The 19814-nt window shown below is 46.9% G+C and overlaps 1 protein-coding gene across 5 annotated transcripts in view; it reads right to left on the bottom strand.

The window, feature by feature from the left end:
- ELMO2 (engulfment and cell motility 2) overlaps positions 1–19814 on the bottom strand; it is a 36835-nt gene that overhangs the window by 6443 nt on the left and 10578 nt on the right. For 2 of the 5 annotated variants that reach the window (XM_070420813.1, XM_070420814.1), the window contains exons 2-16: positions 18768–18895; positions 18429–18469; positions 17884–17956; positions 17459–17509; positions 14193–14374; positions 12515–12614; positions 11290–11441; positions 10376–10454; positions 9198–9233; positions 7317–7367; positions 2926–3048; positions 2446–2580; positions 1758–1862; positions 1543–1651; positions 1049–1185 (exon numbers count right to left, since the gene is read on the bottom strand). In XM_070420813.1, the coding sequence (XP_070276914.1) occupies positions 1049–1185; positions 1543–1651; positions 1758–1862; positions 2446–2580; positions 2926–3048; positions 7317–7367; positions 9198–9233; positions 10376–10454; positions 11290–11441; positions 12515–12614; positions 14193–14374; positions 17459–17509; positions 17884–17956; positions 18429–18469; positions 18768–18845 (1452 nt within the window). In that variant the 5' untranslated portion in view covers positions 18846–18895. Of the gene's footprint in view, positions 1–1048; positions 1186–1542; positions 1652–1757; positions 1863–2445; positions 2581–2925; positions 3049–7316; positions 7368–9197; positions 9234–10375; positions 10455–11289; positions 11442–12514; positions 12615–14192; positions 14375–17458; positions 17510–17883; positions 17957–18428; positions 18470–18767; positions 18896–19814 lie in introns of those variants that run through there. The other 3 variants (XM_070420815.1, XM_070420816.1, XM_070420817.1) reach the window with 3 other exon arrangements.

Here is a 19814-nt window from a genome sequence, read left to right as displayed (position 1 = left end):
AGCAGGACTACAGATGTGTGCTGGGGAACAGAGCACCGACATGCTAAGGAACACCTCCTCGGGTGGTTATTAGGACAAATGACTGATGGTGACAAATGCCTTATTTCTCATACATTTCAATTAGTCAACGGTGTGGAATGAGCATAGGTTTTTGGAGTCAGAGAGGAATGGATTCAGATCTTGACTCTGTCCCTTCATCTGTTCCTTGAATAAGTCACTTAGCACCCTCCCCCTACAGTTTAAAGGGAGAGAGAAAGACACATCTTCTGATAGGTGCTGCCTGAAGGATTATGAGATGCTATATGGAGGCACAGTGCCTGGCACACTGTGATATGTTCAAAAAAATGTGTTACTTCCCCGAAAACAACAGTTAAAGGAAAAACAGAATATCACACTGCACATCCGGTCAGCTCTCCATCAATGAAGGAAAAATCTACAGGAAAAAAGGGCTACAGTGAAACACATAAAAAATGACCATCACTGTGTGGTGAAATTATAGCAAACATTTTCTTCCTTATACTGAATATACTTAGAAGTTCTTCCCAAACTTTTTACAATGAGATGATCAGCTTCAAAACACTCAAGTCTAGAGTACCAGCTTTTGAGGGCCCTGTGTGCTTCACCGAGATGGGTACTCAGAAAGCATGGAGGAATGACTTCTGAGTAGGTATCCATGACTTGCATATCATGCCAATCCACTCCGACCTCTCCCTGATGCTTCCTGTGCACAAACAGCAACAGTGCCTGCACACAGTAAGTGCTCAGCAACCACAGCTATTATTGTGCTTATTATCCTGGCCCCTAAGGAAGACAGGAGGGGTGAGTACTGGCTCCAGGGGCAAATGAGGGGCCCAGGGCACCAAGGGGAAGACATCTGCTCAAGGTGACAGAGGAAGCACAACCAGAGGGGACAATGCCTCAGTCTTGTGACGAATTGCTGCACACCAGGCTGGTTTCCAGTGCAGGCACCTCCCCGGCTCTGGCAGCTGTCACAGGCTGTCAGGTGATGGTCTCAGCCCATTGGACCTCAGAGCTCTGTGACACTGACCTTGTTGAAGTCCTCAGCTGTTGCCCTCATCTCCTTCCAGGTCTTGTTCAGCAGCTGGATGCAGATTCCAAAGAGTTCTTCAAAGGCTCGGTCGTGGGTAAAGAACATCGGGTGATAGTCGTTGCGTCCTTCGTTTGCTATGGGAGAAAAGAGGCAGGAAAGGGATGAGCTGGGTGCTCATGTCCAGAAACTTTGGATCCTCTGCACCAAAGTCCTGAAGAACAAAACGATGACGAGGACCAGGGCTAGTGATGAGTGTAGGAGGGGCCGTTCCCAATTCCTGAGCCTTTTTCTCCAGGGCACTTGCTCTTGGTCCACCTCTGCCCTGTGACAGACTCAGCCAGTCCTTGCACCTGGGAGTGGATGGTGGCATAGCTTTTGAACATGTTCAAACTGCCAGCTTGAACAAAGCAATACCCAAGACTCCCATTAACAAGGATAAGCTGATCACAGCTCACTCAGCCCCCAATTACAGGGCTGCTGTACAGACTTACGTAGTTCCCCAACCTGGAGGATTTCACAGAGCATTTTGGTAAGCTCAATCGCACTGCGGCCGAAGGGGCATTCATGTTTGTCTTCGCGGCTGCTGTTCTCCAGGACGATCTGGGGAGGAGAGGAAAAGGAGGTGAGGGAGGAGAGGACTAGGGAGGCGGGGGAGGGAGGCCAGAGATGTGGTACCAGGGCTGAGAAAGTTGGCCCCAGCCTTTACCCGGATGTAGGTGTCCTGATGGACTTTAGCCAAGTACAGCATGTTGTCCAAGGCCAGCATTCCAGGAGGAGTCTGCGTAAAGTCCATTGCTGGGTTGATATGGTTCTGGAGGAAGAAGAAACCTGATTTTAGACTTGGCGGTCTTTCTGTGTGCGGTGTCACCTGAGGGGAAGCCCTTGCCCCTCATCTGAATGCTGCTAGTGCTGCAGATCTACATCTATTGTAGCTCTTTCTGTGCCCGTCGCTACTATGAGACTGTGAGCCCTTGACCACTGGGCTGACTCACCTTGTAACCCCAGCATATAGCACACTGCTGGGCACTGAGTAGGTGCATAATAAATATTTAATTGAATTAACTCCATCCTCAAGCTGTATCCTATCACAAAATACCCACGCCTGCTTTTCAAAGAACCTTGCTGCTGTGGTGAGAGGTCTCCTCTCCATCCATACGGCTGACCTACCGGACCTGCTCACAGATGGCTTTTTTCACAGGGCCAAATGCTGCACATAAACTTGTGACTCTGCCATTGCATAAGCAAATTGAGCATCAAGGCCCTCCAGCTTCTCAGTGTCATCTACTCCAGGACCACTGTTATGAAGCAGGGGTTCCCAGGACTCACTTGGGTGGGCCCTCTGACTTCCTGTCAGAGCAGAAGGCCTACGCAGGTCTGTGCTTTGGGAAACTTACAGTAAATCCCAGCATTTTGTAGTCCTTGGTATACATGGCTTTGCGTTTTTCAGTCCCACTCCCGGGGACATTGCTCGGGTCAGACTCTGCATCAAATGCAATCCTCCTCAGTTCGAATATAATGTCTCTTTGAGCCTGAGGTGAAACAGACAGCCAGCAGGTGAATCAGCTAACCAAGGGAAGCAAGGAAAAGAGTGGGTGGGGCTTGGGCAGAACTCTGGCCCCGATGGATCTCTGAAGAGGCATCACCTCTTCCTTAGCAGGACAGAGGTGGGCTTGGCGCAGAGGGTCACCAGCAGGAAGAGGACATGGGAGGCACACAGCTAGATTTCTCAGAGCAGACCAAACCGTTTGTGCAGACACATCTAAGCAAGGCCCTGGCACACAGCAGGTGCTCAGTACACAGCCTGAGGGTAGAGCACAGCACATCCAACAGCACACAGCTTAAGCCAGGGAAGCTCTGCCCCACTTAGCGCCTACCTGGTCATTGGGGTCCATCTTGGTCATCATCCTTTCTTCCAGAAGGTTAAAGGTCAGGACTTGTAGGACATACAGTTGATGGGCCATCTCAGTTTTGATTGGGCGGTTCCCTCGGATCACATGCTGGAAAAAGCACAGGCAGGGAGCAGGGGGCTGAACTGATTTTCTTTCACTGAAGAGACACATCCATGCTAGTGAAAAAGTACACTGGGCAAGGAACAGGGCTTTCCTCCCACACACAAGGACTTCGTGTTCTCGAAGGGAATGGAGCATGAATAGGCTTGATTCAGGCAGAGAGGATTCACTGCAGGCCAGTGGGCACCATCCTCTTCTCTTAGCCCACTAAGACTATGATATGGGAGCTCAGCGGCTGGACCTTATTCCAATCAGGTAAGTAATTACTCGTTTTAATTTGGACTAGACACATTTCAAGTGTTCAACAGCCACATGTGGCTAGTGGCTACCAAACTGGACTGCAGGTCTAAAGAGATCCAAGACAATCCAAGACGATAGCTAGTGCGCACGGAGAAAGACTTGCTTGTCGAATTGGACAGTATGGTTCTTTGTTTTCCCTTAGAAAAATAAAATGTTTTGGTGAAGAGAGGCTTTAGAAAAGATCATTTTCTTTAAATGACATGGAGACACCTACATAAAGGGGGGCATCTAATGCTCCTGTCCAAACCTCCTCACCTGCCCCTCCCTCCTTTGTCTCCTACAACTGTCCCTCTTTTCTCTCTCCTCCCTGTGTTGTGTTCCCACCATGTCCCTCTCCCTCCTCTAACTTGTTCTCCCTGCTCTCTTTCCATGGCCCTGGTCCCCCCTCAGCTCATCACCTCCTCCCTCTGTCCCTCTGATGCCTACCCCTCTCCTATTCTCATGCTCGCTGTGTCTTTTCCCACACGCTCCAGGCTGAGCAATGCTGGTTATGTTCTTGTCTCAAGCTGTCCTGTTCTCACTCCCACAAGAGCCTGCTCATTCCTGCTTGCTTCCTGTATTTCTCGTTCCCCCACTTTATCTCACGACCATCTTGAATCCTGTCACCCTTGCTCTTTTCTCGGCCAAATGAGACTCTTGCCCAGTTTCCCACACGAACCACCTGTATCCTTTGTGTTCTCTTACTCAGTCTAGTTGTGTCTCTAGGGGCCTGTGCTGTCCAATGTGACAGCCCCTGGCCATATGGGGCTACTTGCATTTAAGTCACTTACAATGAATTTAAGTTGAAAATTCAGGTCCTTAGTAGCACTAGACACATTTTCAGCTCACCAGGCACATGTGGCTAGTGGCTGCCACCTGATGGTAGGGTAGATATGGAACATTTCCATTATCACAGAAAGTTCTATCAGACAGCTCTATAGAGCTTCTAACTCTAGATCAGTATCTTTTTCAAGCTCCCTCTAACTTCAGATCAGCTCTCTAGGGCCTGCTCGGCTGGAGAGCAAACTTATTAGACCTGTGAAGTCCACTCTGGTAGCCACTAGCCATATGTGGCTGTTGAACATTGGAAATGTGGCTAGTCCAGACTGAGACATGCTGTCAATGAAGGCACACCAGACCTCAGAACCTTTCTATGTAAAAACAAAATGTATAGTATCTCATTAATGATTTTCTTATTGATTATATGTTGGAATCATAGTGTTTTAGATAGACTGGGTTAAATGAAATGTTATTGAAATTAATTTCCTCTATTCCTTTTTCAACATTGCCGCTAGAACATCTATAATAATAAAAGCGTAATATGCAAATCGACCAAATAGCGCAACAGCAGAACGACTGTCCAGACGACCTTCCAGACGGAGGAAGCCAGGGCTGTGAGGGCCGAGCCCCTTGCACCAATTTTGTGCATCAGGCTTCTAGTATCAAATAAAATAAGCGGTCCCTATATTTTCATTGGACGGCACTGCTAGGCCTCATCTCCACACTGTGAGATGCCAGAGTGCTTTTCCTTCCTGTCTCTTTCTCTCTCTAGCTCTGTACAGCCCAAACAGTAACCACAAGCCACATTTCAATTTCAATTAAATTTAAAAAATGACAAATTAAGTTCCCCAGTCAGACTGGATACATTTAAAGAGCTCAACAGCCACGTGTGGCTAGTGGCTACCATTTGGGACAGCATTTCCACAGCTGCAGAAATTTCTACTGGACAAAGCTGCCCCTCTCTCTTGCTAGAGGGTGTGCTAACGCCCTCATCCCTCCCTCTGTCCCAAGTGCTCCCTCTTTGTTTCTCCTTTCAGCTCAGTCTCAGTGTCTGTCTCCATCTCCCCAAGCTTACTTTTTCATTCTCTGCTCTCCCCCTAAGCTTCCCTTCCCTCTCTCCCCCCAGACTCTCTTTGCCCAGGCTCTTTCTCTGTCACTGCTCTACTGTCCCACTGACACCTCTTCTTTGCCCCTCACTCTGAGCCTCTTCCTTTCTCTATATTCCCCCCCCTCTACCACTCCAATTTCTCACCACCTGTCTATCCCTACTCCTTCCGCCTCACCTCTCCAGAACTCATAAACCACTTTAAAGAGAGGTTAAAGTTAATGTGATGTTGGTTTTCATTCATTTAATCCCCTTTCTCAAACTCAGACACATCATTGTGGGAAGGTAATACTCTAGCCATCAATGGCTTAAAGAAGTACAGCTCCAGTTGAGTGAGTTTTACCTGACATCTTATTTGCTGTCAGATACTTCCAGGCCTATGTTCTTTGGCTGGACTCAGTTAACCTCCTGGATTTAAGTGAGCATGCATACCATTTCCTAGCAGACTATCTAAGTCCCTGACACTGAACTGTCTTCTGTAGTGGAATCTTAGCTTGTCATAACCTCATTCAAGTAAATAAAAAGTCTCAAAATTCATTAAATTTCCCTCACAAGGGCATCCTTGCTCCCACACACGAAGAGGAATGTGGATGAGAAGGCGTGGGCACTGTGTGCTCTCCATCACTTGCAGGCAGGGTGCTTGAGCATTTGCTCAGGTCCCTCCTGTGGGCTGCCCATGGGCTGTGACCAGGGAATGGCCAGTAGGCAAGAGCTAGTTCTGCAGTGAAGTCTGACAGGCTCCTCGTGTTTAGATCAGCTGATCACTGGACTTCACAGGTACTCGGAGCTTACTTTTTGAATTCTTTCAGCTGTTCTATCTTGTTCGCAAAGAACTGCCATATAAGCACAGCACTTACCACATGCCAGGCACCCTGCTAAGCACTGTATATATATTAGCTCATTTAGTTCTCACGTCCAGAGGAGCACATCGAAGCCCACAGAAGTTAAGTGAATTACTCAAGATCAAAGGTTTGGCTAATGGCAGAGTGGGTGCTGGTGATTCCAAAGTTCATGTTCAGAATTAGTAAGTCTTTCACACTTGACTCCGAATTTCTTCACTGTGCTCTCCCAGTTCTCCCTTGTTTTTGACAACTGATAAAATGGCCGTCTTTTAGTTTAGATCCTTGGTTCTTTCCCGCTCCCACTGTCCCCATTTCCCACCTCGGTTCCCTCCCACCCCACTTCACCACCCTGGTAACAAGGAATTAGACCTCTTTCCAGATGCCTCCCCTTCCCCACCACCTCCTACTCTACTTTTCTTGCTAACACACCCCCCGGGAAACACACAGATTTTGGAGCATGATCTTTCTAAAATGCTAGTCTGGTTACTTCATGATCCTGGTTAAATCCCCTCAACTGCCCTTAGGAAAAAGACTAAGACCCTACTTGATCTGGTCTTTGCTATCTGCAGTCTCACCACAGATCTGCTCCTTGCTTCACCCTCTACCCATCACACACTCCGTCTGGCTCTGGGCTCCCACCCCCCGACTCCTTTTCTCTCTGGTCTGCTTGCTTGTCCTCAGCCTCCGCTGAAGACGGTCCTCTAGAGGCTTCCTGACACCTCTCCTTCAACACAGGACTGACTGCCCTTCTCTGAAGTCTCCCAGACACGCATCTCTACGGAGCCTGACCACAGGAGCCATGACCACTCATCTTTCCTACTGGACTGGAAGTTCTTCGAGAGCAAACACACTGTCTTATTCATCCCTGCTGGTGCCCCACACACTCAGGTTTATGACCCGTGTTAATTCAATGAGTTACCTTCCTTTTTTGTGCTCATTTTAACACATTCCCTCTAGATAAACAAGTTTGGATCTGCCAGACAACAAACAGTACAGCTGGCCTCAGTGTCTCCTTTGAGGCTCTGCAATCCCTGGTGGGCCAGCAGCCTCCTAGAGACAACTCTGCCTATAGAGGATTACAAAAAAAGCTTTCACCTTGAGAGCGTTTAGTGCCTATTGGTAAGTTCTCTCTGAGTGCCCAATCCACTCAATAGTAATTTCAACAATAATACAACTATAATAATGGTAATAATTGTTATTAATAGTAACAAAACAATAGTAACAAAATACCGCTTGTTTCGGAAACTTACATTTAGGATTATGGATCGAAGGTGCTTCTGTGCAAATGCATTGGCCATGTCCTAGTGAGAAAACAAGGAACATGAGGCACGGTGGCAGGACACAGCTGTGACAACCATAGAGAAAGGTGATGTCACAGCGCTGGGGCTTTTTCTTTCACAATTTTTTTCCTTTCAAATGAAAAGTGGGCAAATAGAAAAAAATCCACAAACCATCACCTGTATCTTATACTCTAACAAATTCCCTCACATTTTTCCTATGTGAGTGCAAATGAACAAATAGGGTTTCTGGTCCCAATGGCACAATCCACCATACCATCTTCAAAGAGGGACGAAGACGCCTCAGGACAAGACATGGTATTACAAGGACGTTGGGCGATGGACGACGTAAATGGAGCACAGAGCAGCGTGATGGTCCCCAAGCCGCAGGCACTGTTCACTGTTCCAGGAAGGCACCCACTGCCTAGGCTGGAAGGGACTCCAAACCCAGGAAAGGGCTTTGGTCCCTGCTGCTCCCGGGGCTCACCAGCAGAGAGCTGGGTGGGGATCCCCTGAAACAGTGAGTAGTTCCCATTCACTTCCGACTGGTGGAGAGAACGTGTTGAGTGCTTTGGGGTAATTTTCATAATAGGGTTACTTTTTAAATTATATTTGGTTCTGATTTAACAAGAACACTTTATGTATTTAGTATCCTCCTAAAGTGAATCTTCCAGGGAGCGAAGCTTTAAGGGTCCTCTCAGAACCATTACTTTGACCATTCTTATGCAAATCTTTAAAAAATACATGTCTATGTCAGCAGAGACTGCAATGATGATAATTTAATCATTGCCGTGGACTTGGCTTTATAAAGACCATCCTTTATTTTTCTGGGTTGTGACACTAATACCCTCAAGGAGCTATTGAGATGTGAAGCTATTTTCTCCTAAACACAATGGCCCCAGATTACCATGCTTTTCATTTCTCTGACAGCTTTTTAGAATTCTTTTGTCTCTGCCTTCCAATGTCAGCCATCACTTCTTATAATGTTAACTGGTATGACTTCACTTTCTAAACTGCTGTCTTAGTTTAATTTTACAGAGAATTCTAAGTCCATCGGCCTGAGGGAGCTGTCACACCTCTCCCATGGAGCAATGTCCTCAGAGCTCAATGGCCTTTCTCTCACGCCTGGATTTTTGGCCATATTCCAAGTGGCTGGTGCTGCCAGGAACATTAAGTTTTACTATGCTTGCCCTGTGCATACACACCACCTGGAGGAGGAGGGTGGTGGCCTAGAAACTTCTTGATAGCTATAGGAGGTCAGCTTGAGATTAGATCTCTCTGTGGACAACTAACCATGGGAAACAGGCAGTGGTCTAATGCCAGAACATTAAGACCTTAGACTAAAAGCTTCTCTGTGGGGGGAAGCACTCATCCTCTTCCAGATCCTTGTAGAGCTGACCTCCCTAAGCTCCCTCTTAGGAAAAATGAGCATCCAAATCCCCTCTTGTCAACTGTCCAAACCTTTTCAAATGCCCACGGTCTAGGTAAACATGGATTGACCTTTACACTTTGCTGTATCAAGTTGGGAGGTGATGCGCCATGGTATCATCTAGATGAGAGCCACAGGCTATTTCTGAATCTGAACTTCGCTGGCTGAACCACACACCACGTAAAGGCAAGTTACAAAGGAAAGCCTGGGCCACATTCCCTGGGACAAACATCGCCTTAATCCTGCATGTGGCTCTACTCTGCAGGATGTCTTCAAGTGTCCTGACAAATGAGGTTTACAGCACACAACCTTTCCTGGTCCTGGAGTTCCCTGAACATCTTAGATCAGAGGTGAGATTCTTGCCCAGCTGTGACCTCCCCACCTGGATTATAGCGGGGCCCTTTCCACAGAGCGGTGCTACTTACAGTGGCAGGCAGGTCTAGAGGATTAAGGTGCTTGTCCTGCCGGCAGAAAGCAAAAGCACAGAGAGAAGCAGATGGAAGAATGAGCTTTCAGTTTACATTCAGAACAGGACCAGAAAGGAAGAGCTTAATGGAGCAAAGCCATCCAAGAAAGACAGGACAGACAGAAACACAGATGCTCCTGGTGTCCCACTGGCATCCACCAAGGGCTTGTTACCTGATCCCACATGAATTTCAACCTCCTGAGCCCAGGGTACTGACAGACAACTAAAAAGTCTTTCTTCTGCACACCACTCGGGCTTTTACCAGAGAAATCTAGAAAGTGTGTTGGAAGGGCCCCTAGGGGTCTTTTAAACTGGCCCTTTCATTTGACAGAAAGAGAAACTGAGACCCAAAGAGGTTAAAGCATGTGTCCGGCCAGTGGCAGGCCCTGGACTCTTAGGTCAGAGCTTGTTCCCCTGCCCATCCGATTCCTGGTGTCCTCACTTGTAAATCGGGGGTCTGGTTTGCCTCATGACATCCTTGTGAAGTAAACGGGGCAGATGTGGTAGCTCCCATATTACAGGTGAGGAAACGGGGGTTCAGAGAGGTAGAGCTGTCTGCATAATGTCACACAGATAATTCATAGGAGAAGGAAGTTTAGAACCTGGATCAGAGCTTACACACGAGACTTCGTGCTAAGTGCCTCCACTCTTGCTTCCTTAAGTAAGGCTCTCATTTGTTTCAATCTCCTCTCCCTTCTTGATGCTCTAACCTAGGGGTCGGCAAACTAAGGCCAAATTAGGCTTGTCAACTATTTGTGTAAATAAGGTCTTATTGCGAGACAGCCACATCATTCGTTCACCTACTGTCTGAAGTGGCTGGCTTTTGGCTACAACAGGAAGGGTGGACAGTTGCCATTCGGACAATATAGCCCACAAAGCAAACGTATTTACCCTCTGGCCCTTTAGAGGAACAAGTTTGCAGGCCCCTGCTCTGACCTAAGACCCCAGCTGGTTTCCCAGCTCGTTCTCCCCTGGGTCTTCCTTAGCAAAGCCACTCAATGGGCTCTGATCGCAGAGGGACAGGAGGAAGGACTCTTGGGAAAATGGCTGGGTTTCTGCTGTCTGCAAAGGGTGAGTGGGTGAGAATTCTTCTCTTGGAAGAGCCCAGATGAAAAGCTTGGAAAGGCAGCCACAGACCTGTCGCTTGTCCTCAGGAGCCTTCAGAAAAAGTGCATTAATCAGGGCAATGGCGTAGGTCTGAATTTCCTGGTTGGAGCTGTGTCAATGAAGAAAGAAGGCAGAGGAGATTAGAAGAATGACCAGCAAGATGACACTTAGACATGGTTCATGAAATCACTCACAGATTGTAATCAAATAATAACAGGGGGCTAAGCCTCAAAAGCAATTTTAAAAGTATTTGTTCAACAAATGCTAATTGGGCTTTTGCTTAAATCCAAGCAGAGGATACAAAAATGATCTGTTCCCAGAGAGCTCAGTTTAAAATGGGAGACAGAGCCCTAGCTGGTTTGGCTCAGTGGATAAAGTGTTGGCCTGCAGACCAAAGGGTTCCAGGTTTGATTCCAGTCAAGGGCATATGCCTGGGGTTGCGGGCTCGGTCCCCAGTAGGGGGCGTGCAGGAGGCAGCTAATCAATGATTCTCTCTCATTACTGATGTTTCTCTCTCTCCCTCTCCCTTCCTCTCTGAAATCAATAAAAAAATATTTTAAAAATGTATAAAATGGGAGACAGATAATAAAAAGTAGAGTATTTTATGTAAATATAACTGCTATAGGTACAAACAGATTGTTTGGCCCATAGAGAAGAAAGCATCTCATTTTGTCTGGTGCCACAGTGGTACAGGGAGGTTGGGGAAAACCACTTCATCCGAAGGGGCAAGAGAGTTACAGAGGGTTTTACACAGGAGATGACATGATCAGGTCTGAATTATGGAAGGAACTGGCAGTCATGTAGAAGAGGCGATGAATGGATGAACAAGCAGACCAGCAGCTTGGAATCCAAGCAAAGCAGGAGGAGGACGGGAAGACTTACGCAGACGGAGAGGGGAGAAGAGAAGCGACAGGGCAGGGAGGCAGGCAGAGTCTCTTACTCACACCTGGAGGTGAGAGATGAGCTGTCCCACAGTGATTTCCTCTGCTATCTTCTGGTACAAACTCTGGCTATTCAGGACCATGCTCTCCAGGATGGCCAGGGACCTCTGAAGGATGGACACGTCCACCATGGGCTGGCTCACATACCCTGCAATCTAAAGGCAGAGAGGGACAAATCAGGTAGGAAGTTCAGGGCCATGGGAGCTGGACGGCTTAGGCTTCTGCTGCTAGCCCACAGGCTCTCTCCTCTCAGGTGTGTTGACCACACTGGGGCAGGTGTCCCGAGCTGGCGAGTGCTATCTCTTTATGGCTACCAGGGCCAATGCCAGGGATTCCCTAGGCATGGAAAACTCAATTTCAAATTACAGTATCCAGTCAACTGTGTGTCCTCAAAATCTAAGGGCTTAATACTTCATTTTCAAAATAAGGACTCGGTGTGAAAAAGCTGACTATAGAAAGCAGAGGATCTTACTGATACTAGGATATTATTTTATTTCCAGGTACACTTCTCCTGACATGCACTGTGTCCCTATACACACATAGAACAGAGAGACTTAGAGAGGTAGACAGGATCTCAAAGTCTTGTCATCTAATCCTCCTCAATCCCTATTATAATATCCTTAACACATGGCCAGGTCACTTTTGCCAAAATAGCTTTAGCACTGGGAGGTTCCCAAAGTCCCAAGACAATGGCAGGTCAGGATATATTATTCACTGGTTTTAGTTCAGTTTTCTGAGTTGATGCTGTCCCTTCTTGTAAAAGAAAGGAAGGCAAAACTAGAAGTCTCCCCACTCCTACCGACTGAGGTCAATCTGACAGTCCAAACAGGCTACCTGGCAGATTTGTAAACAGAAGGCAGACTTGTAAATATAAGGCAAATGAAATGAACACTTTTTATCAAAGAGAAGGGAAAGTCAGGAAGCAGGTCAGAAGACTCTAGGATGGTACTGGCTGATGCTGGTGTTCTCCTAAGTCTCACTATTAATCCAGTGCTACTTTGGGCAGATTCACTCGGAGAGCCCAGTTCATCTCCGTGCAGGTCCTGAGAGTACAACAGGGTAAGTCTTGCAGGAACCACAGGAAGAGCAGAGCTCCAGGATGAAAGTCTGGCCTCAGAGATAGAAAGCCGCCCATACCAGAATGCGATATTGACTGCATCCCCACCTTAGCCTGGAGAACAACGGGTGACTGAGGAAGGAGAGAAAGATAGAATGCTGGAGGCCTCACCTGCTTAATGAAGGTGATGGAAACCATGTCCCAGGAGACAATGCCGTGGTCCATGAGCTCTAAGAAGGCAGTCAGGGTGAATGCCAGCATCTCACTGTAGCTGAGACATGTGCAAAACACACACACAACAATACAAAGATTCAAAACCAGGAACAGGTGTGAAGGCAGCCACAATGGAAGGATTTCAGTGTAGGCACTACATGAGCAATCAGTCGATGCAACTCTGAGTCAGCGCCCGCATGCACACCTACACAGACATGGAGCAGATCTGTCCAGGTATCCATCACTGAAAACATAAAGGCTGTTGGGGATTAGGCTTTCCTTCTCCATGTCACCTCATCTCAGGGAAACAGAATCACTTATCCATTTCCCAAGAACAAAACCACAGCAGACCTTTGTCAAACCCCAATACCTTGTGGGAGTACCTAAGGAAGCTTATGTACTATGTTCACCTTTAGGCCTGGAGGAGCAGAGTACAAACTTTGGACATGGGTTCAATTCCTGTTCAGCTATTTGCTAACTGTGCAAATTCTATATTTTCAAACTTTAATTTCTTCCTCTGTAAAATCATGTCAATCTCACTGGATTGTGGTGGGGGCAAGATGACAATAAATGCAAAGCCCCTTAGCATTGTGCTGATGGAAAATAAGGGTGAAAATGTTTTCTTCCCTTTGTCTCTCCTGTTTATACATTAAATCCTTTATACTTCTGTAGAGTGCCTTGCAATTAACAAACTATACTCCCATGGACAAAGCTTGCTCAGATCCATTCTCATTTACAATGCTCCTCATGACAATACTGGGGCATTATCCCCCGTTTAGAGAGGAAGAAACCAAGGCCCTTCTAATCTTGTACTCCTGGGAGACTGCAGCACTCTTGAGGGGTCAATGCTGATGACAGTGAAAGCTTTAGGATTTTCTAGGACTTAAACAAATACCCATGATTAGTTGCTTGGTTTGGCTGAAAATTTTAATGGCTGATCTGTCGGCTGAAAGATTTCTGACTCCCTCTCTGCCAGCTTAGGCTCCACAGGCTCAGAAGGCAAACTAACCATGTTATTCACTGTGGATCACGACAAGGCAGTTTCCCACCACATTCATCTTGGCGCTGGAGTAGCGTAAAGATGTTCATGGTGTATCTCAAAGTTCTGGACCTTCTCCGCCCTGTGAAAATGGGTGGCAGGGAGATGGCACACGGGTAGGGGGTAACCTATGATAAACACAGAGAAAGGTGTGTGTGTGTGTGTGTGTGTGTGTGTGTGTGTGTGTGGAGAGGGGAGGTGACTGGACAGGGAGGGAGCCAGGGGGTGGTTAAGAATAGACAGACACCTGTTCTAGTCCATAATGGATAGTCAGCACACTAACCTTCATCAGACCAATCGTTTTCCATAAAGGTACAGGACTGTCTTGAGCTGACCTCCCTCTTCCTGAGTTCAGCAACCCCTATTTTTACTACTCACTTGGCACAGTACCGTTTTGTGAGAGCCCAAGCAGACTATAAGATTTAGGACCACGATAGTGAATTATATCCCTCTGTGTGGACTCCTGTGCTTGGCACACTGCTCTGTATGCAGACGGTTTTCAAAAACCTCATTTGACTCAATGGAAATGAGAATAGGATGTCCTGTGGAGAGGAACAGACCTCCAAAGGCCCCAGACAAGACCTCAATAATACTCACTGGGACAAGAGCTTGGTTCCACTTTCCACGAGCCGCGTCAGCACAACAATGCCATCCATGTTGATGAACTCGGTGGCGAAGGTCACGTCGGCAGAGAGCTTGGCCAGCTCCTTCATGGCATCCAGCCGGGTCTCCATGCTGGATGACTGGGTCCTCTCCATCAGCTGGCGTGCGGCCCGGGACTGTGAGAGCAGGAACAAGATATTTGCCATCTGTTCCTTATGGCAGGTGACTGCTCGGTGGATAGCTCTAAGGCCCTTTCTGTGAACATCCACGCCTGAGGCAGAACTAGTTTTTTTTCACTGCTTAGAAGCTGTTCACTGGATAAATCTGGGAATTACCAATATGCCCAGACCAATTCTGTAGTATCTGTATCCTTTGTGTACCACTCTGGTCTATGGATTAAAGGAATTCCCACCCAGGGAATACAAGAGATATCTGGTAGATGACAGCCCACTAACTCTAGCAAGTCATAGAGAAACAGATACTGGTTCCACATAGGGCAGTTTTCTAGTAATTAAAGCCATTAGACAATGGAAGTGGTTGTCTCTTGAAGTAATAAGCTCTTAGTCACTAGACGCAATCAAGGAGAATCTGGACAACCATCTATCAAAGATGCTACAGAAGGGATGCCTGGGTGGAGAATTTAATCTGATGACCCTGAAGATCCCTTTCAATCTGAAAATGGGGGAAGCCTCACAATTTTTTTAAAACTTTCTCTTCAAGTCTACATCATTGTTCCTCAAAGTGATAGTCCTGGGGAAACTTTAAGAATATCAAGGAGCGGGAAGTAACTAATTTCAAAATAGCTTTTTGAAGATGAAGACTGGTGACAAAGCCTCCCAGCGTGGGAACTTTTCCTGGCAGAATGCTTGTCTCCACTCTGCAAGCTACAGCTACAGTCCCTGCTCTTGTGTTCACTGATCTTTCCTTTTGCTTATTAACTTTATAGTCAATGCCTCACAATTTACCGTTTCATCATTCTCTATTTCTGGTGTGTTCATTTAATGTTCTCAGTTGGAATGGAAGAATCTCAAGGGCAATAATGCTTCTGTAGTCTTTATTGTTTTTTTATAGTTGCTAAGCAAGTGACTGAAGCTCAGTCTTCTTGCCGGCCAAGGAGTCAGGCCTGTTCATCTCCCTCCCTTCCGCCTCTCCTCTTTGACTATTATAGATGGCCCTTTAACAGCACACTGCTCTCAATGATACAGAAATCCTTCAAGATCTCCACAGCAGGGAAAACGTCCCCCAGGAGAAAAGGTCACAGGAAAGAACAATTTGAAGAGCACTGGTCTACATCACACTTAGAAACTTCCAACTCCAAATGTTAATTTCCCTCTTGAGACAGCGTGTCTGGGCAGCTGCCTCCTGCTCCAGAGAGGTGTGCTCCTGGGAAAGTCAACTGCTCCGTGAGAGAGGTCTGTAGGATGCTTCGTGAGTCTATAAAAGTGATTAACTCCAAGACTGTCATATTAAATTAGCAGAGCTGAGGGGGGAATAACGAAGTCCTTAAGATGAGTTCAGGAAAAGAGAAGGAAGCAGAAGAATGGGACAGTAAGCATACTGGCCTAGAGTCTAACAGACCTGTAGCACTGTGACAAGTGACAAGTTAACCTCTCTAAGCTTAGTTTCTTTGTCTGCCAAATGAGGCTGTTAAGAGTGCCCATCTCATTGGGTGTTTGTCAGGATTAAAGAATATAACCTATGCAAAGTATTTAGCAAAATATGGGTGTTCAAGAAATGTTGGCGGTTATTACTTCGAGCCTCCCTTTCTTGCAGACAAACAAGTCTCTCTCTTTGTCAAGAAAATAGGTGCGCTCAATTTTCTGGTGGCCCTTCCGCAAATATACTGTCCTCCGCCTGGGCCGAGCAGCCAGGGCACATCCCTCCACCTGGGCTTTGGATTCCTCCTGTTCTGACCCAGGAGGGTCCTGTTCCATTCATTGCTCCCTCTTTTCTGCACTGTCAGCTTCCTCTTGTCCATCTTAACAAGATTTTCAAGGACACAGAAAAAGATGCAACATGCAACATTAGTTAACAACTCTGAAGGGTTGGAGGAAGTGGGGAACTGGGTAGATGAGGGAGGGTAGTAGGGGGGAGACCTTTCATTGTATCTTTGTGAAAATTTGTTGATTTTTTAAACACTTGAATGTTTTACCTCTTTCTAAAGAGCACATCTTTTGCACTCTACATTTCTGAGTTACTACCGTCTCCACCTATTTCCTTTTATAACCAAGCTTCTTGATAATGTGGTAAACTGGAGGTTCTCACTTTTTCACTTTTTTATCAACGCATGACAATCTGGATGTCACACCACCAAAACAGTTTGCAGGAAGCTCACCAGTGACTGACGTAACAGGCCAACAGCCAGCCTTTCTGCTCTATTTACTTTATCCCTCTGCTCCTTGTGGACACCTCCCTCTGTCCTGACACTCTGCTGCCCTCGGCTCCTGAGCCATTTCATGCTCCTGGTTTTCTTCCTGCCCTTCTGGTAGCTCCCTTAGTTACCCTTAAAGGGTGCTGTTGCAGAAAACAGGGGTCAGCCTGGAGTCTCTCCTTTCCTTCCACATCCAGTATGTTACCATGTTCATCTAGTTTGCCTCTAAGTATTTTTATGACCATCCTTTCGTCTCCATTGCCATTTGCCTTCAGGGGCTGTTAACATTCCTCATTAGTTTCTTAGAGATTCTGCCTGCCACCTATCTTCCTTTTCTTGGCCCATCTTCCACCCTATCACTAAAGTGATCTTTCTAAAATATAAATCTAAATGTAATATAACTTCCTGCTCAAAATCTTTCAGTGTTTCCACCTTCCCTTCTAGACAGAATCCAAACCCATAAGCAGACCATCAGGGACTTCAATATCTGGCTTCTCACTGATGGCCACAGGCCTTAGCCATCCTGCATCCCGCCTTCCCCAGACAAAGTACATCTCTCTGCTTGGGACACTTTTCATTTTCTTCTTTCTTCAGCTATTCTTGCACAGTCTTCGACATTCGGGCTATGTGTTCCCTTCTCTGGGAAGCCTCAGGTTGAGTCAGGTGGTCCCTTTTCTGAGTTCCTACAACTCCCTAAGCAACTTTCCATCAAGACCCTTGAGAAAGGCCATATATTGTATTTGTTGGTTTAATCTCAAGCAGACTGTTAGGGCAAAGACTGATTTGTTAATCTCCACAGTCTTAGTTTCTAGAACAGAGTCTGGCCCAGGATAGATACTCATACATGTTTGTTAAATAAATTAATTCCTAAGGAAAGCAGAGTACCTACCGGGGAGATGGCCAGCTGTAAGATTGTCCCATTCTTAATGTCACTGCGAGTCTGGGGAGCAAAGAGAAAAAAGAGTAACTAAAATAAAATATTAAAATTGTACAAGCTGTTGAGTCAACAAGAACTTTCTGTCATTTCTAAAGGAGTTGGAACAGAGACTCTCCAGTCTGGCCCTCTTCTCCTGCTGCTTGTTTCTTGGCACAGAACTTCTAAGGTCCTCTTTAAGCCTTGGGCTCTCAGGAAGTGAAACCATGGTGTTCCAGCCAGTAGTGGAGAACAAGGGCTGGTGCACCTTGTTCCAGCCAGGAAGCAGCTCTCCCAGTGAGTGGAAGCTACCCGGATGTGAGTAAGGTGAACGGCGTGGTATCCTTGGGTGACGCACTGCAAGGCAAGGCCTATATTGATTTGCTTCTCCCAGTACTGACCTGTTCAGTGATGTAAAGCTGGGGCCCATCTGCATAACGCAGGGTGTAATACTCCGGGTTTGGCAACGACCACCTGTGTAAGAGAAAAATAGTACAGCCCGTTTGGCTATGCCTCTGGACCTATCTAGAAGCTGCAAATAAATAATTTCAGCAGAGTTGCTCAAGGGATCAGGTGGCATGTTTAAAGGACTGGGACAAAAATCAAAGCTTTGGGTTGAGATGTTGAAAAATAACCTCTTCAAGGTTACAAAGAACCTTGTAAGGTTGACAGCACAAAAGGAGGTACATACAATTCATCGTGGACCTCAGATCCCACCAGGACCTCAGGCAGGGCATTCCTGGACTTAAAGGAAAAACTAAAGATTGATAAGAGGTCTAAGGGTCATCCTCATTAGCTATACTTCCTGCGTAAGGCAACGATGCACAAAGCCCATACTGGGGATCTGACTAACTGGAGACCCTTCAGCAGAAGTCCTGTCAAGACCTGGTAGTGCTCCTTTAGTCTCTAGCTTGCCATCATTCAAAACAAGGGAGTTTCAACTTACCCATCACAAACTTCTTTGATGATGGATGCCAGGGGCCGTTTCTGAAAGAAAGAGAGAGGTCCTTCAACCACATCTCCTCGTGCCATGGTTCTGACCAGGGGCTGCCAAGCAGGATTAACCTGGGGTCTGAGCACGGACTTCTCCCTTGATAGCTTGTATTGAGAGGCAGCCTCTCCCAAGCCATGGGGACCAACGTTCCGTAGCGGGGGACAGGCCTCAGCTTCCCTCTGGCTGGTTCTTACTCCTGATGCCAGTGGTCCTCATCCCTAAAGACATCCTCTGCCACACACTTCCCAGATCCCTCTGCTCGAATCACTGTTTGTCATTTCAGGAGCTTACCTGGTCGATTTCAAGGAGCTGGGCATTAGCACCTGGCCACTCAATGGCCACTTTGACAATATCTGATGGTGGTGGCATTGTTCCCAATGGACCCTACTTCTCTAGGATGCACACACAGATACGGCTGCCTGGGGAGAAAGAATCAGAAAGAAGGAAAAAGTCAGAGTTTGCTTTCACTTTTCACTCTTGTAAGATATTTTGGAAAACTAGAAGACAGACATTGTCCAACGGCTGAACTACTACACATGGAACTACTTAGTTTGAATTTTTCTAGATCACACCACAATCTCTCCTTGGGCTTTTTGTCTCTCTGGATTAAATCAGCAAGTAGAAACAGGACAATCCTGTCTATCAACTGCAGATCAGCCAGTAGGAAGATCTGCCAGCGTGGCACTTCAGTTTAAGGGTAAGGAGTGCTCCGTGGCAGAAGAACACATTTACTGCAAATTCCTGTCTTGGGACCAGAGAGGGAGAAGCATATGCTCTGAGATGGGTAAGAACAGACGCCGCCTTCTCTTGCTTGGGCAGTCAGCTGAAGGAGCCAGCCCACTTGCGTTGTGCAGTCAATCCAGGAAAATCCCAGCGTCAGCAGGGCCCGGCACATGCTCTCTTGCCTCCTCCCTAGTTATTGCTGCCACTCCTTCCCCTTCAAAGGACACAATGTGGAGCCTCCTCTGTGTGGGATGATGCAGAGTTCAGAATATGGGGAAGAGAAAGAAGACAGGAAATGCTATTTTAGCAGCTATTGCCAAGGGCAAGAGCTGCTGAGAACTCAAGTGTAGGGAGCTGAGGATACCCTTACACAGAGCCCTGTAGAGAAGGACAAGGTTTTGAAGTACCTCTGACCCCCTCCCCCACTTCTCTCCAAAACAAGGAAAATAAATCATTTTGAACAAGTCTGGAAGATGCGCCCATGTGACTGATATCCTAGGCAACTCTGCTAGCTTAGTGGTATTCCAAGCAGCAGCTAAAGCATTCTCTCTCCAAGGTCTGACAAAGGGAAGTCACTAGACCAGCCGTGGGCAAACTACGGCCCGCAGGCCAGAC

The sequence above is a fragment of the Myotis yumanensis genome, unplaced genomic scaffold, assembly GCF_028538775.1.
Source record: "Myotis yumanensis isolate MYYU_CA2020_CCGP unplaced genomic scaffold, mMyoYum1.0.hap1 SCAF_7, whole genome shotgun sequence".
In the NCBI taxonomy this organism is placed as follows: domain Eukaryota; kingdom Metazoa; phylum Chordata; class Mammalia; order Chiroptera; family Vespertilionidae; genus Myotis; species Myotis yumanensis.
Note: the sequence above shows the minus strand (reverse complement) of the source record. Positions and strands in the feature narration are given on the sequence as shown.